This window comes from Limanda limanda, chromosome 22 (genome assembly GCF_963576545.1).
Source record: "Limanda limanda chromosome 22, fLimLim1.1, whole genome shotgun sequence".
NCBI classification, from domain to species: Eukaryota; Metazoa; Chordata; class Actinopteri; order Pleuronectiformes; family Pleuronectidae; genus Limanda; species Limanda limanda.
This window is the reverse complement of record NC_083657.1, coordinates 5,712,447-5,736,840: the sequence shown is the minus strand read 5'-3', so window position 1 is coordinate 5,736,840 and position 24,394 is coordinate 5,712,447. Positions and strand designations below refer to the sequence as shown.

The 24,394-nt window shown below is 46.1% G+C and overlaps 2 protein-coding genes across 2 annotated transcripts; one reads left to right on the top strand and one right to left on the bottom strand.

Moving 5' to 3' along the window:
- Positions 1-4,532: 4,532 nt before the first annotated feature.
- mrpl52 (mitochondrial ribosomal protein L52) lies at positions 4,533-6,441 on the bottom strand. The gene is made up of 5 exons (XM_061066362.1): positions 6,401-6,441; positions 5,884-5,953; positions 5,437-5,504; positions 4,899-4,963; positions 4,533-4,804 (listed from the first exon to the last, which is right to left on the bottom strand). Exons 1-5 carry the CDS (start codon positions 6,432-6,434, stop codon positions 4,652-4,654), a joined length of 390 nt encoding a protein of 129 aa, XP_060922345.1. The 5' UTR covers positions 6,435-6,441; the 3' UTR covers positions 4,533-4,651.
- Positions 6,442-12,050: 5,609 nt separating this feature from the next.
- Positions 12,051-24,043, top strand: ajuba (ajuba LIM protein). The gene is made up of 8 exons (XM_061066117.1): positions 12,051-14,776; positions 20,881-20,982; positions 21,095-21,162; positions 21,314-21,376; positions 22,679-22,809; positions 23,039-23,090; positions 23,303-23,371; positions 23,522-24,043. The coding sequence occupies exons 1-8, from the start codon at positions 13,177-13,179 to the stop codon at positions 23,657-23,659; spliced, it is 2,223 nt and encodes a 740-aa protein (XP_060922100.1). The 5' UTR covers positions 12,051-13,176; the 3' UTR covers positions 23,660-24,043.
- Positions 24,044-24,394: the final 351 nt, after the last annotated feature.

Sequence of the window (24,394 nt, the reverse complement as noted above, 5' to 3'; positions counted from 1 at the left end):
GATGTTGGATTAAAACAAAAGGGAGGTGCAGTGAGACAAAGGTCGGAGACAAATCCTCGAAGTCTGGGCTCAGTTGCACCGCCGGTTGCTGTCCTGCAGTCATGTGCTCAGGAATGAGTCGGAAAATATGATAGAATGGACACATTTTTCAGAGAAGTGTGTTCCAGCTGAGCATCTGGTAATCCTGAAACATCTGAGCCTCTCGGGCTGCAGGCTACATGTGTGTAGACGAGTGTGTGTGTCTGTGTGTGATTGTGTGTGTGTGTGTTCAGTTTCATGCAAAGAAAAAGTTTACGCCCTAAAATCAATAGTAAAAACGTGTGAAGACAAACAGTGGGCAAAGGAAAAGGCAGGAGAGGTGAGAGAAGTGAGAAGGCCACAAAAACACAAATTACTTTATTGGTTTGGAGATTTTCTCTCCCCCTCTCTCCCCTCTCTTATTTCCTCACCCATTGCAAAATAATTCTCTTTATGAGGCTTGAGTCTCAAACCACTCCTCCTCTCACCACAAGTATCTCTGCTCTGTTTTTGCTCTTTCTTTTCTTTCTTTCTCCTCCCCCCCCCTCTCTCCTGCCCCCGTGCTCTCGTGTTTTAACTCTTCACCCGCTCCTTGCTGGGAGTTTGCAGCTAAACAACAACAACAACCTGGGGTAGATTTACAGAAATAGGACGAAAGAGCCACAAGAATGGAAGGAAAATATCTCTCGTTGCAGTTGTGGTTTGGTTTCTCAGAAGCTCTGTTTTCATGCAAGTGACTTTTTCCAAGTTGCATCCTAACACAGAGGGATTTTTTTAAACAAGAAAATTCCTGAAGAGGTTTTAATCAAATTTTGCAGTTGCAGCCCAAGGTGCAGTGTGTTTGACTTTCTTAAAATATCTTAAAAGAACATTTGAAATTACAGCTTTATTTTTGATTTAAATCGGATTTTGACACGTGTAATATAATGTAATGGCAGATTTAATGCTGAGTTTAGGTTGTAAACTAACATACTCCACATTAAGCGAGTGACCGGACCTTGAGTTGACATTGGCAGGTCAGATTTCAACTCTTCCTCCGGATCATTTTGTGAGAGACTGAAAGACACATTTCTTTTGCACCAGTTGTCATAAAAAATGTGACTTGTCTCTGCATCACGTGCTCGATTCCGTCCTCTAACCCGCCTGCCTGCTCACATCTGTTCCTCCACTTTCCTCCATCGCCGGCCAAACGCTGGTGTTTCCATTTGTCTCAGTGGATCTCTCTCATGCACAATAACCGTTTGGAGCGATGAATCTCTGCAGACAGACAGTCTGATGGATGTGAGGACGCTGCTGATCTGTGTGGGAACACTGAAGGTTCTCAGATCGGATCTCTCAGCTGCTACTGCATTAGGCTGCAGTTTTAGGCAGTAACAATAGAGTCGACCAAGAGCTCATCATAGAGTCACAGCTTTCAAAAAAAGCATTTATATACATGATATGCTTTAAAAATCAGTTGTGAACATTACTGATTCGAATTTGGAGGTGTCCTGGTTGAGGAAAAAATGATCTGGAGCTAAATCCATTTATTAACAATGCAACTTGGAGTTTATTCACTGGTTATGCACCAATTTTGTTCCCTGTGACCACAACTGAATTCCCTCTAGGAACCATGCTAAGAATTCCCTGTTCTCTTCCAGGAAATGATTAGGAAACTATGGGACCTATAAAATTCACCTTGCAGCTCTCCCACCGAGGAGTTCTCGTCACAGAGGTGAAGTCAGACCAGAGACTGTGAAGTTTAAAGTCATCAAAAGATGCTGCAGATGAGTTTTGAGTCAATAAACTCGTGGTTACTTTGCACCGAGCCGTGTGGAGCTGCTGCCGTGTCGATCTGCCAAGAATCTGCTTGTCCTGTCTCGTAGGTCAGGGAGATAAACACAGATGACATCGCTGGCAGCCACGTTGGCTTCTTCTCCTCTTTCTCTGTCTTTGTCAGCCATTTTACTGCTGGACTCGTTCGCTGTGGCCGGGCGGTGCAGGAGCAACCGTCAGGCTCAGCACTCCTGCTCCGTGCCATGCAGGCAGGAAGTGGCCAGGACAGCTGCTTGCAATTCAACCTGAGGCCTTGTTTGGGTGACCTACATTATGGCTCAGTTTCCTCTCTACTGTAACTTTTTGTCTTCTTTTTCCCTCCTGGTTTTCTTCTCCTACCGGACGTCCAGTACCAGAACTCAAGCGTTTCCACTTTACTTTACACTTGTACTCTGCAACATTTCTGAGAAAACACCGACACTGACAATAAAGAAACTAATTTGCTCAAGTGACCTTAACTTAAGGGCTTAAAGATGTAGGATTTCAGTTAAATACAATGATATCTAAGTTATTTTTACCTTAAAGTTTGCAGAAAACAACTTCTCAACTCTTTTGTTTTAATAACATCATATACAGACAATAAACCAAGTTTTGTATTGTGTAAAAACAAGGATTCTTACATCTTGATTTTTAATGCAGGACTTTTATGCAACTGCGTGTTTTTACGATACATTTGTACTTTTTATTCAAATAAAGGATCTAAGCCTTTCTTCAAACTCCCACTCGAGCAGAAGCATTTTAACAGACCGACGTGAAATAAGACTGAAACTAATCAACTATTTAAAAAAGAAGTAACTTCTAAGAGACCACAAAGTTTTCTGCCCAACAAACAAAGACATTTACAGCCTCGATCGTTTCTCAAACAGTCGTGTTCAGAATGTTCAGGCTGTGCTAACCCAGGGTCGCCCCACAGCCCAGGAACACCCAGGTCAGGAAGCGGTCTCTGGGAACGAGTTGCTGAATCAGATCCTCCACAAACCCCCCCGACTCTGCCCCAGCCCATCCTCACCCGACCCCCTTCCCCAGTCGGCTGTGCCAGGAATCCCTCCCTGGTTCTGGTCTGTGGGCACAACTACACCAGGCCTGTCAGCTAATCCTCAAACGCAACCACATCTGTCTCGTCCTTCACCTCCTCCTCCTCTCTTTCCTTTTTATCCTCCATCCTCGCAGACTGACCTCACCTAACACCCCCCCTAAAACATCCGTCTCCCTCCCTCCTCTCCCTGCCTCCCCTCTGTCGGCGACTTCTGCACAATAAGCAACATCTGGTTCTCATTTCAGGAAAAAACCAAAACAACACGAGGAGGAGAGGAAGGGAGAGGTGGTGGGGGGGTCGGTGGATGGGAGGAGGAGGAGGAGGAGGGGAGAGACATTCACAGAAAAGCAGGATGTGAGAAGACGGTGAGTCGGGGGGGCACATTTCTCAGTGTCTGAGGTCTTCTGATGCTCCAGGTGCAAGGGAGGATGAATTCTGTTAACCACTTTGACGTTTCTTAAAAACACCTTTTTCAACATCTCACCCCCTCTGTGGCCTGTTCAGTGACCAGCAGTCAGCTGCTTCGGTCAACTGGGTAAGAAAGAAGTCAAGACAAGGAGGGGAGGAAGGGAGGAGGGGAGGCAAAGGGGGGAGAAAACTCCCATCTCCACAGAAAAGAATCTGCAACTCAGCGGCTGCAGCAAACCCTAATTACAGTGGAGCTTTGCTGAAGTCTGCAACCAGAGCCGGGCACAGACAGCAACAGAGAGGGAGAGAGAAGAACGTGAGGAAGAGGGGAGAAGAGAGCAAAAGTGAGGGTGAGCCAAGGGGAGCGGGGGTGGGAGAGAGAGGGGGAGAGGCTTACCTCATTTAGTAAATAGTGTGTTTATGAGTCAAAGTCCCGGCAAGTTATTGCTGAGTTTACAAAAAGCACAGCTGCTCAATGTCCCCGGACAAAGAGTGCAAACGACAAGAGGTCGAGTTTAATCATCAGGATTTCAACAGATTTAAACCTCTCACTCAATCTACCTCAAAAAGAATTTGTGTATTTTTGCTTTGACACTTCAATGACACATTTAATTGTTTCTGCAGCTTGATTGAGATATTTTTTCCCCCACGGCTTTTAAAAAAATTGAGCCGATACCAGAAAATATCACTTTCTGTGGGACGGAGCTTCCTGCCAACTTGGCTGCAGTCGGTTAAATCGTCTTTCCAGACACGAGGCTGCAGAACCAAACTCCAGCTTCTCCTTCCAGTTGGTGGAGAAGCCTCATGAAAAAATAAAGACAAAGAAGCTTCATGCAAGTTATGAAAAAAGCTTAATTCGAGCCAGAAAGTTTCCAAAGACGCTCACTTTCTAACTCCAAACATCCGGAGTGATTTGTGTTTCTCTCTTCTGCCACATGAAGGTTTTATTTCCTTTTCAAACTGAGCTGTGGCCTTGGTCATGTGCTTCGAGGAATGACACCGACTGACTGCAGCATGCCAAGGTGTGAGCCCTTCACTCACTCGTGCAGAGAGGATCATGGGTCAGTTTGCCAGCTGCTCCCTTCCTCCGCCTGCTCAACACAACTCCCTGATTTAGTGTCGACACCAGAACAAAATGGCGTTAGAGCTCCGACTCGGCCTGGAAAGAGAAATGCTGCATTCTAGTGGAAGCAGAGAGACATTAACTCCACATTCCATCTGTAGAAATGATCCCAAATAAATGAGCAGAACCTGCTTCAATTAGAAAATCATTTATTTTAACAGAAATTATAAAGCAGGAGCGAACAGAGACGTCCTCATGAGTCTGTGCACGGAGCTGAACATCAACATGAGGATCTCACAGGATGGTCAGTTTCAACTCTGAGATTTCTTCTTCACTAGTAGCCTCCCTTTGGGTTTTAATAAAAGAGACTTCTTGTACTCCTCCAGTCGTTCGGCCTCGCCCTGTTTGTATTTCCACTTCTCGACTCCTTTGTCCACCTCGTCGTTGAGCATCACGATGCGTCTCTGAAAGGAAAACGAGGGAAAGGCAGAAACACAGACAGTTGTAAAAATGATAATACGTATGGAGATGATTAAAAATTAAATCTACGATACTCACAGCTAAAACTTCTCTCTCTTGTTTCCGTCTCATGTGGTTCTTCATTGGTGGAGCTGCTCTTCCATCTGTCCACCATCAAAGATAAAGTTAACACACAAACATTGTTTACATGCCACAGATACACACATTTGTTTACTACACACCTTCACAGATTTCTCCCATATTTACAAGGAGCACATCAGAGTGACAAAGGTGCAGCACAGACTTTAGAGCATAAGCTGAAGTTTTGGCAACATAAGCTTTAATATAATTAGTGTGTCTCATACACAGTTTGCGACACAAAACCTAAACAAGAGTAAAATCATATCCATACAAAACATTTCACATTCAACCTTGAAAACCAAACATTAGACACCGAATAAGATTTTCTACAGACAAAACGCAAAGAAACTAAACAGATTATTCTTCATCCAGATAACTCACAATCATAAAAGATTATTATTCCGTATTCATTCATTTCCCTCTATGTCATGATCAGAAACTTGAGAAAGATAACCCTGAATATAAATTATGTTTCAAAGAATAACGTAATATATACCTGCAAACGACCAGTCAGGTAAATCGGTCAGAGGTCCGTATTCTGTGCCGCTCCGAGCGAGTCCATGTCTGAGAGCAACCACACAAACGTTAAACAACAAGGAAGATACACAACTGGACAAAACTTTACCAACAACTGTGGTTCAACACTTTGTCTGATGAACTGATAAAGAAGTGAAGAGGCTGAAGACATTGATGTAAATATAAATTGATGCGTTTTTCATTTTTGCAGCCATAACCAGTGTTCACTTTCTTAACTGTCCATTCATCTATCCACATCCTATAAATTATATATTTTTAAATCAAATAATTTAGCACAAACAAAAAGGCTCTGGTTATCATTTCTCAATATAAGTACTGCTTGTTACAGTACTATTATTATTATTATTATTATTATTATTATAATAAACACAGTACTCAGTAAGTGTACTCTGAACAGGAAACTTACTCTTTCCTCCATTTCTCTCCGGCCTGTGCTCCACATGTTGTGCTGAAGCTTCGAGAGCAGTTCCTCAACACTGGGAAACAACAAGAGGACAAACATGTAAACAACATGAAATCAACATGTAAACAACATGTAAACAACAGGAAATCAACATGAAATCAACATGAAATCAATGCTCAGAGCTGTATTTACCCTGTCAGCAGCAGGTTAAAGTGGTTTGTGGGTTCAACAGGAAGAGACTTTGCTAATAACTGTCTTTATTTACTCAGTTTGTCATCAGAGCTCAGGGATTTAAATATAAACATCAATGTAAACATCACCTCACTGCTGCCAGGAGTTCACATGAGCTAACAGTTAGCATTAGCATTAGCTCGTCAGTGGCTACAGCGGCTTTTACAATAGTTATTAAATCTGACTTTGTGTTAAATAGGTCGACAACTTGATCTACACACACACGTGGCTCCGGTGTTTTAACACAACTCACACAAACAACACAATCAGTGAATAACCTCTGTCTCACCTGAGCAGCACAGCGTCCTGACGGGGGCCGCCATGTTGGAATGCAGTGCCCACCGTCCACCACCGGGGGGAGCTAGAGGTGCACCGAGAGGGGGCCAGGGCTCATTTCTACTGTTTTCAATTCAATTCAATTCAATTCTCAAGACTATTAATCATTAAAATACATCCTCTCTTTGTTATGTACTGTACATGGGCCCTTAACTAAATAATTACATTTAAAAAGTGTAATTAATTATATAAGGATTTAAAATATGTATTATGTTTTTTATTTTTAATGATCTCGTTGGTTCTTTTTAGAAAATTATGAATCATTAATTGCACAAATTCTGAATAGCACTGGATATAGCCTGAATACTATGAAGTAGAAAGTTAGACTGGCTGTGACTAACTGTAATATAAGTGTTACTGTGAATATTATAATCATAGTGTGAGAAGTGTAACGTCAACCTGAACCTCGTCATGTCTGAGAGAAAATAATCAGATGATGTCATAGTGATACCATGACTCTGTATTTATCTATTTAATATTCCATATTTCCTTATTTTTAAGTTGAGAAATCTTGTTTATACGCTTTAATGCGGTGGTTCCCCGTGTGTTTGACCCTTGACCCCTGGAACAGATTGTCTCACCTCGTCAGAAGTTATGATCTGGTGTGAACGTGAGGTGTGAGCAGAGCAGCAGGAATTTTAAATAAACACATAAATCGAATTTCTCCGGAGAAGTTGTGTTTAAATGTTTTGCTTGCTCTTTGAACTGCTAATCACACAAATACACTGCAGAGTAAGATTGATGTGGATGGATGGAGAGGACTTCAAGTGTCTCTGTGTAAATATTATGCAGCTGAGTGTAGTGTGTGTGTGTGTGTGTGTGTGTGTGTGTGTGTGTGTGTGTGTGTGTGTGTGTGTGTGTGTGTGTGTGTGTAAAGTATTGTTTTTGTATGAACTGCTCCAACACTAAGCCCAGAAGAATTTCTCTGTTGGCTTTTCAGACAAGTTCCCACTCGCTGGGCTGCAGGAGCTGAGATCAGACTGGAGGCTGCAGCCGCTGCAGGGGGGGGTGGGGGGTTCTGTGAGGGGGGGGGGGGGGCTCCGGGCCACAGACAACCCTGGCTGGACTTTATCACGAGCAGGTGATGTGTCCCTGATGAGTTACCAGCGGCAGAGAGCAGAATCTGGGGCCGGTCAGTGGTGCAGCAGCAGCCGGTCAGTGGTAGAAGGGTCAGTGGTGCAGCAGCAGGTCAGTGGTGCAGCAGCAGCAGGTCAGTGGTACAAGGGTCAGTGGTGCAGCAGCAGGTCAGTGGTGCAGCAGCAGCAGGGGTCAGTGGTAGAAGGGTCAGTGGTGCAGCAGCAGGTCAGTGGTGCAGCAGCAGCAGGTCAGTGGTACAAGGGTCAGTGGTGCAGCAGCAGGTCAGTGGTGAAGCAGCAGCAGGGGTCAGTGGTAGAAGGGTCAGTGGTGCAGCAGCAGGTCAGTGGAAGAAGGGTCAGTGGTGCAGCAGCAGCCAGTCAATGGTGCAGCAGCAGGTCAGTGGAAGAAGGGTCAGTGGTGCAGCAGCAGCCAGTCAATGGTGCAGCAGCAGGTCGGTGGTAGAAGGGTCAGTGGTGCAGCAGCAGTAGGTCAGTGGTGCAGCAGCAGCAGGTTAGTGGTGCAGCAGCAGCAGGTCAGTGGTACAAGGGTCAGTGGTGCAGCAGCAGGTCAGTGGTGCAGCAGCAGCAGGGGTCAGTGGTAGAAGGGTCAGTCGTGCAGCAGCAGGTCAGTGGTGCAGCAGCAGCAGGTCAGTGGTACAAGGGTCAGTGGTGCAGCAGCAGTTCAGTGGTGAAGCAGCAGCAGGGGTCAGTGGTAGAAGGGTCAGTGGTGCAGCAGCAGGTCAGTGGAAGAAGGGTCAGTGGTGCAGCAGCAGCCAGTCAATGGTGCAGCAGCAGGTCAGTGGAAGAAGGGTCAGTGGTGCAGCAGCAGCCAGTCAATGGTGCAGCAGCAGGTCGGTGGTAGAAGGGTCAGTGGTGCAGCAGCAGTAGGTCAGTGGTGCAGCAGCAGCAGGTTAGTGGTGCAGCAGCAGCAGGTCAGTGGTACAAGGGTCAGTGGTGCAGCAGTAGGTCAGTGGTGCAGCAGCAGCCAGTCAGTGGTGCAGCAGCAGGTCAGTGGTACAAGGGTCAGTGGTGCAGCAGCAGGTCAGTGGTGCAGCAGCAGCAGGGGTCAGTGGTAGAAGGGTCAGTGGTGCAGCAGCAGGTCAGTGGTGCAGCAGCAGCAGGGGTCAGTGGTAGAAGGGTCAGTGGTGCAGCAGCAGGTCGGTGGTAGAAGGGTCAGTGGTGCAGCAGCAGCCAGTCAGTGGTGCAGCAGCAGGTCAGTGGTAGAAGGGTCAGTGGTACAGCAGCAGCGGGTCGGTGGTAGAAGGGTCAGTGGTGCAGCAGCAGCAGGTCAGTGGTAGAAGGGTCAGTGGTGCAGCAGCAGCAGGTTAGTGGTAGAAGGGTCAGTGGTGCAGCAGCAGGTCAGTGGTAGAAGGGTCAGTGGTGCAGCAGCAGCAGGTCAGTGGTAGAAGGGTCAGCGGTGCAGCAGCAGCGGGTCAGTGGTAGAAGGGTCAGTGGTGCAGCAGCAGCAGGTCAGTGGTAGAAGGGTCAGTGGTTCAGCAGCAGGTCAGTGGTAGAAGGGTCAGTGGTGCAGCAGCAGCAGGTCAGTGGTAGAAGGGTCAGTGGTGCAGCAGCAGCAGGTCAGTGGTAGAAGGGTCAGTGGTGCAGCAGCAGGTCAGTGGTAGAAGTTCAGTGGTGCAGCAGCAGGTCAGTGGTAGAAGTTCAGTGGTGCAGCAGCAGCAGGTCAGTGGTGCAGCAGCAGCAGGTCAGTGGTGCAGCAGCAGGTCAGTGGTGCAGCAGCAGGTCGGTGGTAGAAGGGTCAGCGGTGCAGCAGCAGGTCAGTTATGCAGCAGCAGGTCAGTGGTGCAGCAGCAGCAGGTCGGTGGTAGAAGGGTCAGTGAAGCAGCAGCAGGTCGGTGTTGCAGCAGCAGCCGGTCAGTTATGCAGCAGCAGTTTCAGTTTAGTGGTGCAGCAGCAGCAGGTCGGTGGTAGAAGGGTCAGTGAAGCAGCAGCAGGTCGGTGTTGCAGCAGCAGCCGGTCAGTTATGCAGCAGCAGTTTCAGTTTAGTGGTGCAGCAGCAGCAGGTCAGTGGTAGAAGGGTCGGTGGTGCAGCAGCAGGTCAGTGATAGAAGGGTCAGTGGTGCAGCAGCAGGTCAGTGGTAGAAGGGTCAGTGGTGCAGCAGCAGGTCAGTTGTGGAACAACAGCCAGTCAGTGGTGCAGCAGCAGCGGAGTGTTTACTCTGGATCGTCCCTGGAGAATCCACACACGGAGAAAAAATCCAGCAGCCGCCTCACCGCTCCGTGTCCCTCCGCACATTCCACAGGCTGGCGCTGCAACAAAGTAGAGCCGTTGCCCCAAACGACGCAGTTTCAACTCTTGCTTCACTGGAACGTGACAAAACAACATGTACATGTGTTTACTTGTTATTACAACAGTGTTAAAGTAAATATACTTTGAATACTATCACTTAAATCAGTAATAATACTCAGTTACAAACAAATACTTTTAAATGTACTTCCTTTATCATTCATATCATGAGCAGTGGTGGAATCGAACTTTAGCAAATAGAGAAACACATCAGTCAAGTAAAAGTTAAAGTACCACGTTAACTTTCCTAATTGAGTAAAAATAAGTTAGCACCTGCTTTTAAATATACTTAAAATATTTAAAGTAAAAGGACCACTTCTCTTTTTTATTTGTGTAAAAGTACTTGCTATTAAATATACTTAAGGTAGTAAAGTAAGAGTACCGTACTCTGTCCCCTACTACCATTCCAAGGTACTTGTTGCCTACTTAATTGTGCAATAACTTCTACTAAAGTACTTTTGAGAGGGACACACTGTAGTTTTTACTCCAATACTTTTGTTTAACTGGCTTTGAATTAAAGTACTTCAATAATAGAGGGTTAGAAATAGGGATACGTACTTAAAGTATAACCCAGTGGTAATGTACAGTGTGTTATGACTGTATTAAATGAGCAGTTTGGGTATTTTAAGTTTATTTTAATGGTAAAGCTTGTGTTTGTTTAAGTTAAGTAAGAAGTTTAACATGTTGCTGTATATTTTCAAAGTTAAGTTTCCCTGTAGGATCTTCTTTCACTGTCAGTCCTTCACGTTTTAATCCAAAACTAATCCAGACATGAGCTCAAGTATGTGGGAGGTGGAAGACTTTATTTGAAATGGCAGAAATCCTGGAGAACTTTTTTCACTTTATCCAGAAATCCAACCAAACTTTCCCTCTTTCAAACTTTCTGAGTCTCCAGGTCGAGGGGCTTTATTAATAAGTTATTTTATAGTTGTTCGCAGGATCAGGTCAGAAACTTCCTCTGAGCAGTTTTTGCGAATGAATGACGAAACAGCCATGTCTGGTGGAAAGGTGTTCCGGCTGCCCCCTGATCCAGCAGCAGTGCGGTGTCAAGCTGCACACACACCGGAAGTCTCCTTCACAATAAAGTGTGCACCAACTATACAAAGGCTGTGTTGACAGGGGACGAGTCTGCTGTGTATGTGGTAGTTTTTCCTGCAGTAGTATATTTGAAATGTGAAATAAAACGTGATCTTAACATATAGTTCTTTGGCGGAAAAACAATTCCCAGGCCCCAGGTGTTTCTATTATTTTGTCCATCACCTTTATAAAAGAGGATCGGCTGAATCGAGGTCAGATTTACAGCAGGAATAACGTGTGATGTGGTGTTAGTTTTCTTTGGGTGTAACTTATAAGTGTAGTTTATTATAAAAAAATGTTTTTACTCATAAATATTACCAATAAACATTTGATACACTAAATAGCAACATAGCTTCAAAAACAAATTAGCAAGAAAAGACCAAAACAGTTCAAGTATTGTTTTTAAAAGTTAAAAATTTCTAACAAATGAGTGATGAATCAAATAATGCAAACCCAGATTATATTTAATAAACCTATGGGGGCCCCTTGGAGTGAGGGACCTCACATTGAATTCCCCGGCTTTCCACGGACTTACCACCTACACTGGAGCCAGCAGTCGAGATCTGGCTTCACTTTTGGATGTTATTCACGTCATCCATCCATCTTTTAAAACTGTTTATGCCGCCTTTCATAAAACATGGGAACCCTTTCTGTCTTATGTTGGTCTGAATGTTTCCACCATTCTCACAAGAGGGTTTGTATCATAGCTCAGAATGCTCTGCCTCAAAATAGGCACTCTGTTTTACTATTTAATTGATTTACTTTTATTTCTGTATACTTTTATTTTACTTATCTGTTTTTAATTTTTTCTTACTTGTATAGGACGTGACCCCTGAATCTTCTGCCTGTATGGATTTGAATATGTGTGTGAGCCTTGTTTTTGTTTTTTTTTGTGTTGTATTACCTGTTAAAAACTAATAAACATATATGAAAAAAAACAAAACGAAAAAAAACTGTTTATGCCGTGAATTAACGGAGGGATGTAGGCCCCCCCTGGACTTGGCGATCAAAACTCTTGCACCGCCCCTGCAGTGCCAAGTTGGAAAGTTTACTTCGAAAAGCCGCAACCGGAAGCAGCTCGCTCCGCCGCGGACAGCTCGACACAGTTGAAAAAGAAGAAGAAGAAGAAGAAGAAGGAGAAGAAGAAGAAGGAGAAGAAGACGAAGAAGAAGAGGGGGAGGTCGGTCGGTCACTTTTCAGGGGGAAGAAAGAAAGAAGCTCCGCCGGCCACCGTGCACCGATCCCGGGGAAGGATTCCGCCGCCGCCGCCTCTTCTCCTCCGGAGTTAACGGAGCTCCGGGTTTTCTCCTCATGTGAGTCCCGGAGAGGACTTCTCCTCCCCCGGGGACGAACCACCGGACGGGACGCGGAGGACCGGGGACACTGTCCGGAGTCCGGTGCTTTTAAAAAGTTTCACTTCCTTTTTGGACTTTTTTTACTTTATTTTTAATTTTTGTTCTAAAAGCGAGCACACGTTTCCTCCCGGGGATGAATGGCAGCAGTGGACGGATCCGTGTTGTTGTTCTCACCGGAGCCCACATGAAGTGTTGATATCCCGCTTTGTCTGGCTGGTTCTCTCCCAGAGGGAAGTTCACACACACACACGGACACACACAGACACACACATAGACTCTGGACTACACACGCAGACACACACACTTTTCAAGATGCAGATGTGGAGCCGCATGAGGGCCCACAAAGGAGGCCCTCCACCACCGTAGGTCCCTGGATGTGTGTCTCCATCGCTTCCTGTCTGGATCCCACACTGAGGTGACCTGCACCAGTGGTTCTCTCCCAGTAGGATGGCTCCTGGTTCCTCCCAGTCCCCTTGCACCAGTGGACCCTCCACATAGAGGGACCCAGGACCCCCAGGACCCCCCCAGGACTCCAGTCATGTAACCACCCTGAAATGTCTTAACGCTTTTTATTTATCTGTTTTTTGTATTTATTGTTTTTTGTGTATATATAATAAGCAATCCGTTTTGTTTTTTTATTGTTATTTAGCTTTGAGCTACTTCAAAGGCCAGTTTTCTTTTTCTTTTTTTACTTCTAATTATAGTATTTGATTTGTTATTATTAGTATTTGAACGCTGACATTTCAATTGTCGTAGTAGAAGCTGTTTCCTTTTAAACGTCCTCGTTCTGCTGCTGTAACTTCAAGGAGAAGCTGTGAGACTTGACTTTGCCCAGACAGGTATTTAAAACACACACACACACAGACACACACACACACACACACACACACAGACACACAAAGGAGAAGGCTTCATCATGGACCGGCCCATCAGCAAGCTGCTGGAGAAGCTGAAGCTCACGGACTCGGGCAGTGTGAAATTCAACAGCTCCAAGAAAAAACACGACTCTGCCAACAACTCCAACAACAGCAACGCCAACGCTGGCATCTCCAGAGGGGGGGGCGGTGGAGGAGGAGGTGGTGGTGGTGGGGCGGGCGGGGGTGGTGGTGGTGGTGGTGGTGGGCCCGGCTCGGCAGCGGCCTCGCCCTCCAGACCCGGCGGCCAGTTCCCGCTTGCCTCTGCGACCACAAGTGATGCATGTGTTCCAGCGGGTGGGAGGGGAGGAGGAGGGGGAGGAGGGGTGGGTGGCGGCGTCCCCCCCCCCCAGCTCCTCACCTCACCGCAGACTTCCGCCCCGGTGGGCACCGTCTCCTCAGAGGGGGGGGAGCAGCAGCAGCTCCACGCCTCCACCCTGGCACCGCTGCGGCGCCGCTCCCCCCAGCAGCGGGCGTCCTGTTACCTTGGCGACGGCGTGGACGCCCACATGCGGCGGGAGTCCGGCCTGGGACCCGAGTGCGACGCCGTCGGGGGGGCGTTTGGGTCCCGGACGTCTCTGAACCAGCGGCGCTACTCCCTGGAGCTGCAGCAGCTGGTCAAACGCCAGCAGCTCCTCTCCCAGCCGCCGCCTCACTCCGGGGGGCCGCCGCCGTACCCGGGGGGCTACGGCTCGGCCCCCCGAGGTGGTCTGGCCGAGCCCGGGTACCTGTCCGAGCCCGAGAGGCACAAGCGTCTCTCTCTGCAGGAGGCGCTGTTCTACAAGCGCCTGAGCACGGGCAGCGACCTGTGGGAGACCCCCCGGCCGGCGTCCCTCTCCCACCCGCCCCACCGGCCCTCTGATGGAGGAGGGGGGGTCGGAGGGAGCTTCTTCTACCCCCCCGGCCCGACCGTGAGCCCGTGCTCCTCCTTCAGCCTCCAGGAGTCGGTGCTGGTCAGCCCCCGGTCCAGCTTCGCCTCCAGCACGGCCAGCGGCGGCGGTGGGGGGGGCAGCCCCATGGGCAGCCGCTGCAGCAGCAACCGGACCAGCGGCATCAGCCTGGGCTACGACTCCCGCTACTCCGCCTCTGGAGGCCTCCCCCCCCAGCAGGCGTGCCCCTCCATGCAGTCGGGGGGGTGTGTGGCTGGGTACGGCCCCCCCGGGCGGCCGGGGGTCCCCCCTGTGGAGGCCTGGACTCAGTACCTGGACGGGGGGCTGCGTCCGGGGGCCCAGGACAGTCGCCACTCCTACCCGCCGGCTGTAGGGAGCCCGGCGGCCGCATGCTACCGGGGGGGCCCGGACTGGTGGGACGAGCAGCAGGTGGGGTCCAGAGGCAAAGAGGGGGGGGGCGCGATGGGAGAGAGGGCCCGGTACTCGGACCTGCCCGGGACCCGGTACCAGGAGGAGCTGACCCGCCTCCTGCTGAGGGACGCGGCCCTGGAGGGCGACGGGCTCCTGGAGGGTCTGATGCTGAAGGAGCAGTCGCTCGCCCTCACCGCGCTCTCTAAACCCAGCGCCGCCACACTGTCGTCGGCGGGGGGGCCCGGCAAACCTCAGGAGGACCCGGGACGGGACGCCACGGAGAACCGGCAGGAGTACTTTGGTGAGAACACTTTCTTTTTCTTTTAAATTGTTTTCAGGAGCAGGAGAAAGGAAGTGACAACATGCTGAATCTGATCCGATGGCGTCACATGGTCACGGACGCCATCACGCCGCCGCAGCCTCCGCTTTCTCTGTGTTATTATTGTCCTCGGCGCTGCCTGGTGTCAGATCACAGGTTTCTCTTAAAATGAAAGGGTTGCAGGGATGGATGGACAGATTAATGGTTGAAAGAGTGAAGGGATGGATGGACAGATTAATGGTTGAAAGAGTGAAGGGATGGATGGATGGACAGATTACTGGTTGAAAGAGTGAAGGGATGGATGCAAGGATGGATGGATGGACAGATTAATGGTTGAAAGAGTGAAGGGATGGATGTATGGAAAGATTAATGGTTGAAAGAGTGAAGGGATGGATGCAAGGATGGATGGATGGACAGATTAATGGTCGAAAGAGTGAAGGGATGGATGGACATATTAATGGTTGAAAGAGTGAAGGGATGGATGGATGGACAGATTACTGGTTGAAAGAGTGAAGGGATGGATGCAAGGATGGATGGATGGACAGATTAATGGTTGAAAGAGTGAAGGGATGGATGTATGGACAGATTAATGGTTGAAAGAGTGAAGGGATGGATGCAAGGATGGATGGATGGACAGATTAATGGTCGAAAGAGTGAAGGGATGGATGGACATATTAATGGTTGAAAGAGTGAAGGGATGGATGGATGGACAGATTACTGGTTGAAAGAGTGAAGGGATGGATGCAAGGATGATGGATGGACAGATTAATGGTTGAAAGAGTGAAGGGATGGATGGATGGACAGATTAATGGTTGAAAGAGTGAAGGGATGGATGCAAGGATGGATGGATGGACAGATTAATGGTCGAAAGAGTGAAGGGATGGATGGACATATTAATGGTTGAAAGAGTGAAGGGATGGATGGATGGACAGATTACTGGTTGAAAGAGTGAAGGGATGGATGCAAGGATGGATGGATGGACAGATTAATGGTTGAAAGAGTGAAGGGATGGATGGATGGACCGATTAATGGTTGAAAGAGTGAAGGGATGGATGCAAGGATGGATGGATGGACAGATTAATGGTCGAAAGAGTGAAGGGATGGATGGACAGATTAATGGTTGAAAGAGTGAAGGGATGGATGGACAGATTAATGGTTGAAAGAGTGAAGGGATGGATGGACAGATTAATGGTTGAAAGAGTGAAGGGATGGATGGACAGATTAATGGTTGAAAGAGTGAAGGGATGGATGGATGGACAGATTAATGGTTGAAAGAGTGAAGGGATGGATGGATGGACAGATTAATGGTTGAAAGAGTGAAGGGATGGATGCAAGGATGGATGGATGGACAGATTAATGGTTGAAAGAGTGAAGGGATGGATGTATGGAAAGATTAATGGTTGAAAGAGTGAAGGGATGGATGCAAGGATGGATGGATGGACAGATTAATGGTCGAAAGAGTGAAGGGATGGATGGACATATTAATGGTTGAAAGAGTGAAGGGATGGATGGATGGACAGATTACTGGTTGAAAGAGTGAAGGGATGGATGCAAGGATGGATGGATGGACAGATTAATGGTTGAAAGAGTGAAGGGATGGATGTATGGACAGATTAATGGTTGAAAGAGTGAAGGGATGGATGCAAGGATGGATGGATGGACAGATTAATGGTCGAAAGAGTGAAGGGATGGATGGACATATTAATGGTTGAAAGAGTGAAGGGATGGATGGATGGACAGATTACTGGTTGAAAGAGTGAAGGGATGGATGCAAGGATGATGGATGGACAGATTAATGGTTGAAAGAGTGAAGGGATGGATGGATGGACAGATTAATGGTTGAAAGAGTGAAGGGATGGATGCAAGGATGGATGGATGGACAGATTAATGGTCGAAAGAGTGAAGGGATGGATGGACATATTAATGGTTGAAAGAGTGAAGGGATGGATGGATGGACAGATTACTGGTTGAAAGAGTGAAGGGATGGATGCAAGGATGGATGGATGGACAGATTAATGGTTGAAAGAGTGAAGGGATGGATGGATGGACAGATTAATGGTTGAAAGAGTGAAGGGATGGATGCAAGGATGGATGGATGGACAGATTAATGGTCGAAAGAGTGAAGGGATGGATGGACAGATTAATGGTTGAAAGAGTGAAGGGATGGATGGACAGATTAATGGTTGAAAGAGTGAAGGGATGGATGGACAGATTAATGGTTGAAAGAGTGAAGGGATGGATGGACAGATTAATGGTTGAAAGAGTGAAGGGATGGATGAATGGACAGATTAATGGTTGAAAGAGTGAAGGGATGGATGCAAGGATGGATGGATGGACAGATTAATGGTCGAAAGAGTGAAGGGATGGATGGACATATTAATGGTTGAAAGAGTGAAGGGATGGATGGATGGACAGATTACTGGTTGAAAGAGTGAAGGGATGGATGCAAGGATGATGGATGGACAGATTAATGGTTGAAAGAGTGAAGGGATGGATGCAAGGATGGATGGATGGACAGATTAATGGTCGAAAGAGTGAAGGGATGGATGGACATATTAATGGTTGAAAGAGTGAAGGGATGGATGGATGGACAGATTACTGGTTGAAAGAGTGAAGGGATGGATGCAAGGATGGATGGATGGACAGATTAATGGTTGAAAGAGTGAAGGGATGGATGGATGGACAGATTAATGGTTGAAAGAGTGAAGGGATGGATGCAAGGATGGATGGATGGACAGATTAATGGTCGAAAGAGTGAAGGGATGGATGGACAGATTAATGGTTGAAAGAGTGAAGGGATGGATGGACAGATTAATGGTTGAAAGAGTGAAGGGATGGATGGACAGATTAATGGTTGAAAGAGTGAAGGGATGGATGGACAGATTAATGGTTGAAAGAGTGAAGGGATGGATGAATGGACAGATTAATGGTTGAAAGAGTGAAGGGATGGATGCAAGGATGGATGGATGGACAGATTAATGGTTGAAAGAGTGAAGGGATGGATGGACAGATTAATGGTTGAAAGAGTGAAGGGATGGATGGACAGATTAATGGAAGGGATGGATGGAGCCTGCAGAGCAGAAAGAAGCAGAAGAAGAGTTCAGGCTTCAAACGCTGATCCAGACGAGCAGATAGAAAGGTGCATGATGCTTAAAGTAAGGAAAGAATATAAAGCTCCGGGCCTGTGCAGAGACATGTGGAATCGAACCTGTGTCCACGGCAGGGGGCGGAGTCAGCTGGTGGTTCACGCAGGCGTTGCCGATTTGCCACAGCGCCGTGCACCCGGGGTTCTAATGCAGCGTAGCTACACGACCATTAAAGTGCACAACGCTCCTGTAACAGTCAGACACAAATTACATGCTTCTATATAAACACAACTGTGACCATTACTGTGAGTCACAGCAGTCGAGGGCTCAGTGTGTGTGTGTGTTTGTGTGTGTGTGTGTGTTTGTGTGTGTGTGTGTAGCAGGATAGGAGTGTGTTATGGTGGCTGGATGAATATAAATATATGTGTGTGTATTGTTTCTCTGCGGCAGGGTGTGTTTCCCCTGAGTGACTTCAGGCCACAGTAATGCAGTGTGTGTGTGACTCATGTGTGTTGCTGTGTGTGTGTGTGTGTGTGTGTGTGTGTGTGTGTGTGTGTGTGTGTGTGTGTAATGCTGCCTCGGTGTGTGCTCCAGCCTGTTTTCTCCGCTCAGGTATGTGCGCCCGGAGGGGACATACAATACTGTACTGCTCTGCCATTAGGAAGGAATCAGAAGCCGTGAGCCGTCAAGACAGACGCTCAGAGCTCAGCTGACACACAACCACACACAAACACACACACACACCTACACACCTCTGTGAAGGGGGAAAGAGTCACAACGCCAGAAAACAAACAATCATTAAAAAGAAAGTAAAAACAACAAATATTTCCTCACAAATCCAGGGTGACGTAGGTGTAGTCGGAGCAAATCTGTCGAGAAAGTGTTGAGTTTAGTAGAAACAACACAAAACGAGTCATAAAAAATATACTTAATTGTTTTTTATTCTACAAAACTCTTTTAAAAAAGACTCCGAGTCTTAACTCCATCATTTCCAGGTTTATTCTCTCTGCGGTGGCTCTGGACGCTGTGTTTTAAAAGCTTGAGCTGGAGACTCGGCCTCTGGTTTCTGGGTTTGGCAGCGAGCCGGATCTGTTCCTAAATATCCCAGGGACTGTCCGAGGCGGCACAGGGGAGGAATTCTGGATTTGTGTGGCACTCCCTCGGCCACATTAGACGGGAGAGAAGGAGAAGGAGAAAAGGGAAAAACGCTGGCAGACCCTTAAATAGATCACAGAAGCTCCAGCACCACTTTTCCACTTTGTGCTCAGTGTGAACTCTCCTCTGTCGGGACCAAGAGAAAGAAGTTTGGTGCAAGTGTTGACCTGAAGCAGCAACTGTGTGACTTTCACTGAGCAACAGCGCCCTCTGCAGGCACACACAAACACACGGTGGTTTATCAGAGGAAGATTAACTGTAGAAAAAAGCAAATAACACAACTGAGCGGTGGATTTTACCCACAATCCCCGGCTTCCTGAACCCGAGGAGCTGCTTATTAGCTCTGATTTAGAATTCTTCACAGTTTCAAAGTTTTCTTGCTGAATATTGGAGATAAAATCTAGTTTTTAACTGATCTAGTTCAGCTTTAATCTTCAGAATTACATAGAATAGACGTTTAGGCTGAGAAGAGGGAATCAAACGTTACTCGGTGCTGCCTTTAAATTGGGTGAACTATATATTTTGTCGCCTTTTAAGCAGCAAAACTCATTTATTCCCATACAAACCAAGAAATATTTATATACCTTCTAATTGGAATGACAGTAAAGGCTTTTTATCTGATGCTTCTCTCAAAAAAAGAGGGGAAATAAACAGCATCTGTTTCATTGACTTGAAGTGTTAAGAAGATGTTGTTTCTGTTGTAATCTCCTGATTTAGAACTCTTCACAGTTTCAAAGTTTTCCTGCTGAATATTGGAGATAAAATCTAGTTTTTAACTGATCTAGTTCAGCTTTAATCTTCAGAATTACATAGAATAGACGTTTAGGCTGAGAAGAGGGAATCAAACGTTACTCGGTGCTGCCTTTAAATTGGGTGAACTATATATTTTGTCGCCTTTTAAGCAGCAAAACTCATTTATTCCCATACAAACCAAGAAATGTTTATATACCTTCTAATTGGAATGACAGTAAAGGCTTTTTATCTGATGCTTCTCTCAAAAAAAGAGGGGAAATAAACAGCATCTGTTTCATTGACTTGAAGTGTTAAGAAGATGTTGTTTCTGTTGTAATCTCCTGATTTAGAATTCTTCATAGTTTCAAAGTTTTCCTGCTGAATATTGGAGATAAAATCTGTTTTTTAGCTGATCTAGTTCATCTTTACTCTTCAGAGTTACATAGAACAGCTAAAGGTGAAGAGAGGGAATCAAACGTTGCTCGGTGCTGCCTTTAAAAGTTGGTGAACCATATATTTTGTCGCCATTAACCGGCCAAACTCGAACTTATTCCAATATTGACCTAGAAATGTTTATTTACCTTCTAACTGAAATGTCAGTAAAGTCTTTTTATCTGATTCTTCACTCAAAAAAAAGAGGGGAAAACACAAAGCATCTTTTTCATTGACTTGAAGAGTTAAGATGTTTCTGTTGTAATCTACCAAAGCAAGTTGTGAGGAATAAGCGCCGCTTTGTTTTAATCCCAAAAAATGGCTCCAATTGTTGGGCTCAAAGTAAAAAAATTAAAGGAATGTCTCCAGGAGAAAGGAGGCGTCCCTCTGAAGCGCCGGCCAAAAAAAACAAAAAGTTGGATCCGGTGGAGTTTCCCTTTTAATGACAGAGCTCCAGCACAGACACTGGAGAGGATGAGCACACACGCTGGCACGGGCCGCCGGGTTTCAACTGTGTGAAAACCCCCTCAGTGGTGCGAACCCGGGGATTTACAAGTGTTGACACTTTGTGTGGCGTTGGATTTCAGACGCATCCTCCTGGAATGCGGCGTAAACGAAGTGTTAAGAGACACAAGTGATTACTCTCCACTAAATGTGTGTGTTGTGTGTGTGTGTCTGCAGGAACCTGTGTGAAGTGTGGGAAAGGCGTGTACGGGGCGGACAACGCCTGCCAGGCTCTGGACAACCTCTATCACACACGCTGCTTCACCTGTGTGTCCTGTGGTGAGTGCAACCCCCCCCCACACACACACTTCCATGATTTAAAGGATTGGAGCTTTATTCTGGATTCCTGTCGCCACCACCACACCTTCTCTAAACCTCTGTCCCTCTGCAGGACGCACCCTGAGGAACAAGGACTTCTACAATGTCAGTGGCTCTGTGTACTGTAAAGAGGATTACATGGTGAGAGATGAGGTGGAGGCGGGTTGTCGTCAACACACAAACACACAAAAACACACACACAATATCATAAGTCACCATCAGGGACTTTTCATACATCTGCCAGAAGACTTAATCTAAACGTTTGTGGTCATGTTAATCTTCTTTGTTTCAGTTTTCGGGATTCCAGGCTGCTGCAGAGAAGTGTAGTGTGTGTGGCCATCTTATTCTCGAACAGGTGAGTGTGTGTTTCTGTGTGTGTGTGTGTGTACGTGCCTCATGAGGAGGCACAGATGCGTCTACCCACCAAGACTTATGTAACATTTAAACCACTCTACTCTAACCTTTAACCCTCTTTGGGTAATTTTCAGTTAAACTTACATCCTGTTTCCCAGAATTCCTTTCAAGAACCCCCCCCACCCCCCCACCCCGACCCTTCTTTCCCAGAGGACAGAGAAAGTCAGTGACGTCTTGTTTGTTGGCGTCTCCTCGGGTTCCCACGGCAGATTCCAGTGGAATGTTTGCCTTGGGTTTGTGATAAATGGAGAAATAAGACTCTGCGCTGATGATCTCTGAATGTTTTTACCATATTTGAACCACATAAAACCCATAATATAAACACAGGGCTACCAGGGAGTCTGAGAACCACAGGGCCTTATTTTCTGCATAACACAGATGGGCAATGGCATGTTGAAGCCCGAGTTGGAAATATAATCACAAGAAATAAGGTCATAAATCAATAAAATAACAATTTTCCTGTGAACTATCTAACAAACAAAGTCACAGACATATAGGGACGGGAATCGGCAGGGACCTCCCGATACGATACTATCACGATACTTAGGTGGCGATACGATATGTATTGCGATTCTGTAAGTATTGCGTTTCGATATTACGATTTCCTGGGATTTCTTTTGGTTATTTTTTTTTTTTTAAATACTGGACCATGGAAAAATGTTGAATCATTCCTTCAAATACAACACAGTCAAATTCACTTAGAGCTTTACCAGTTTTATTTCAAATATTAACGTTAACTTAATGACTGCCGGGCAGCCAATAGAGAAAATAAATAAAAATGTGCCCTATTATTGTATAGCCCCTGTCAACTGCACACAAACTGACAGATTAAGAAATGTATGCCACTAAGGCTACTTTTAAACAATAAATTAAATAGAATGAATAAAAGTTTACTTAAAATATAAACTTTGAAATAAACAAAAAGTAGGCTATTGTTGTTTGCATGTAGGCGATGCAAAGCTAGTGCTTGGGTATGTTTAGATTCTTGTGCAAAAACAAGAGCTGGTCAACATGCTCTGGGGTGATGTTGCTCCCCCCATATATCCCCCCCCCCCGTAATTTTTTTTTTTTTTTTTTAATTTTTAAAAAATCGATTTGGGAGGCAGCGTGGCGATTTAAAATCGTCATTCACAAGAATCGGGATTAGTAACTGAATCGATTTTTCCCCCCCATCCCTACAGCCATATAATCTCCTCGGAATTTCTCCTTGCTTCATTTTCTTGTTCCTGTTCTTCCTCCTCAGATCCTTCAGGCGCTCGGGAACTCGTACCATCCCGGCTGTTTCCGCTGCGTGGTTTGCTCAAAGGCTCTGGACGGCGTTCCCTTCACCGTGGACCAGCACAGCAACATCTACTGCGTCACAGACTACAACAAGTGAGTTATGCTGCTTCAACATGAATTCTTAAATGTGACACTCATGCTCTCAATTGTTCTGCAAAGCAACGACATCACACAAACGGGTGATTTTAAAAATCCACATGAAACCACGACTGTCGACATCAGGGTCTTTCACTTCCAGGAGATGTTATGAAATGACGTTACTCAACAGTGTGAGCGCTCCTGTTTACTTCCCCCGTCTAACTTCCTCCTTTTGTTTCTGCAGGACTTTTGCCCCCAAGTGTGCTGCCTGTTTACAACCCATCTTACCCACTGAGGTGAGTGTGAAGGATGAGGGACACTGAAAGGGGAAAAAGAGCTTTTGAGAGTAAAGGTGTAATATTAAAAGACAAGAAAGTAGATATAGAAGAATTAAGTATAACTGAAGAAATTTGTCCACCAATAGCAGAAGAGATTCTCGTGTTGCTTTGTTTATTTTCCTGAAACTCTTGTGTTGACGTGAGTGTTTCTCTGCTGTTGTGTGTCTTAGGGCAGTGAAGAGATCCTCCGGGTCGTGTCTATGAACAAGGACTATCACTTTGAGTGCTATCACTGCGAGGTGAGTGACAAAGCCCCACAATCTCTTCTCTTACCTTCCCCAGAATGTCCTCAAATCAGAGCCACCGCCCGCTCGGCTCTGACTTTTAATGTGAAGCATCCTGGATTCCCGACCTCACTTCCTGTCTTTATATTCCTCTTTCTTCCGCAGGAGTGTCGACAGCAGCTCTCGGATAAGCCCGGCTCGCAGTGCTTCCCCCTGGACACTCACCTCCTCTGCCACTCCTGTCACATGGGCCGGGTGTGCACCAGCGCCACACACAACATTCCCCCTCACAACACACACTGATCAGCGTCTATGCAGCTAACGGGTGTTTTGAAAAAGCTGGTCGTGGCGTCGGTTTCACGTCGTTTTCTTCTGTTTCCCTCTCGGAGATGAAACTGCTGATATGAGACATTTCCTCTGATTCCCTGGGATCAGTCCCCGTGTGTCACATGTACTGCCTGCTGTACTTCTTGTACTATTACTGTATCATAGTTATAAGGGAACGAAACTACTGCTTTTGTTATTTTTTTTTATTACCCCAATGTGGCTACTGTTTGCTGTAGAAGAACAAGGGATTTTGCTAAACTGTTTTTTTGCTAAAACATTTTGCACTTAAATTTGACTTAACTGTAAGAGATTTGTTACGTGAATCTGTACAATTTGGGGAAAAAACATTACTTAATTTCTGTATGTTGTAATAAATATTTTCATCTTTTGTGTTCCGACAACTGTCTACTAGTAGATGACAAATTTGTAACATAGAACATTGTATTTAAAGACCCTGTGATGTTTATAATCGAAAATGTAAAGACCCTTTCAAGTTTTTCCCTCAAAGTGATAAATGAGAAGAACTTTAAAAGGTATTGCATCACTCCACCAAGTTTCATGAACATCCACTTAGTAGTTTTTCGGCGGAGGATAAATAAATGTTTTAGTAATATTCAAGTGAAACTGTCAAACATTCTCAAGCGGAACGATTTGCTGCCGTTTAATAACATCTGGTCAACTTGACATAATTAAAATAAGCAAACAAAGTAG

Coding starts and splice junctions, on each gene's coding strand:
- mrpl52 (XM_061066362.1), bottom strand. CDS start 6,434: ATGGCGGCCCCCGTCAGGACGCTGTGCTGCTCAG. Junction 5,505..5,883: donor GGAGAGAAATGGAGGAAAGA/GTAAGTTTCCTG, acceptor GGTTGCTCTCAG/ACATGGACTCGCTCGGAGCG. Junction 4,805..4,898: donor AAGAGAGAGAAGTTTTAGCT/GTGAGTATCGTA, acceptor TTTTCCTTTCAG/AGACGCATCGTGATGCTCAA.
- ajuba (XM_061066117.1), top strand. CDS start 13,177: ATGGACCGGCCCATCAGCAAGCTGCTGGAGAAGCTGAAGCTCACGGAC. Junction 14,777..20,880: donor GAACCGGCAGGAGTACTTTG/GTGAGAACACTT, acceptor GTGTGTCTGCAG/GAACCTGTGTGAAGTGTGGG. Junction 21,163..21,313: donor ACTGTAAAGAGGATTACATG/GTGAGAGATGAG, acceptor TCTTTGTTTCAG/TTTTCGGGATTCCAGGCTGC.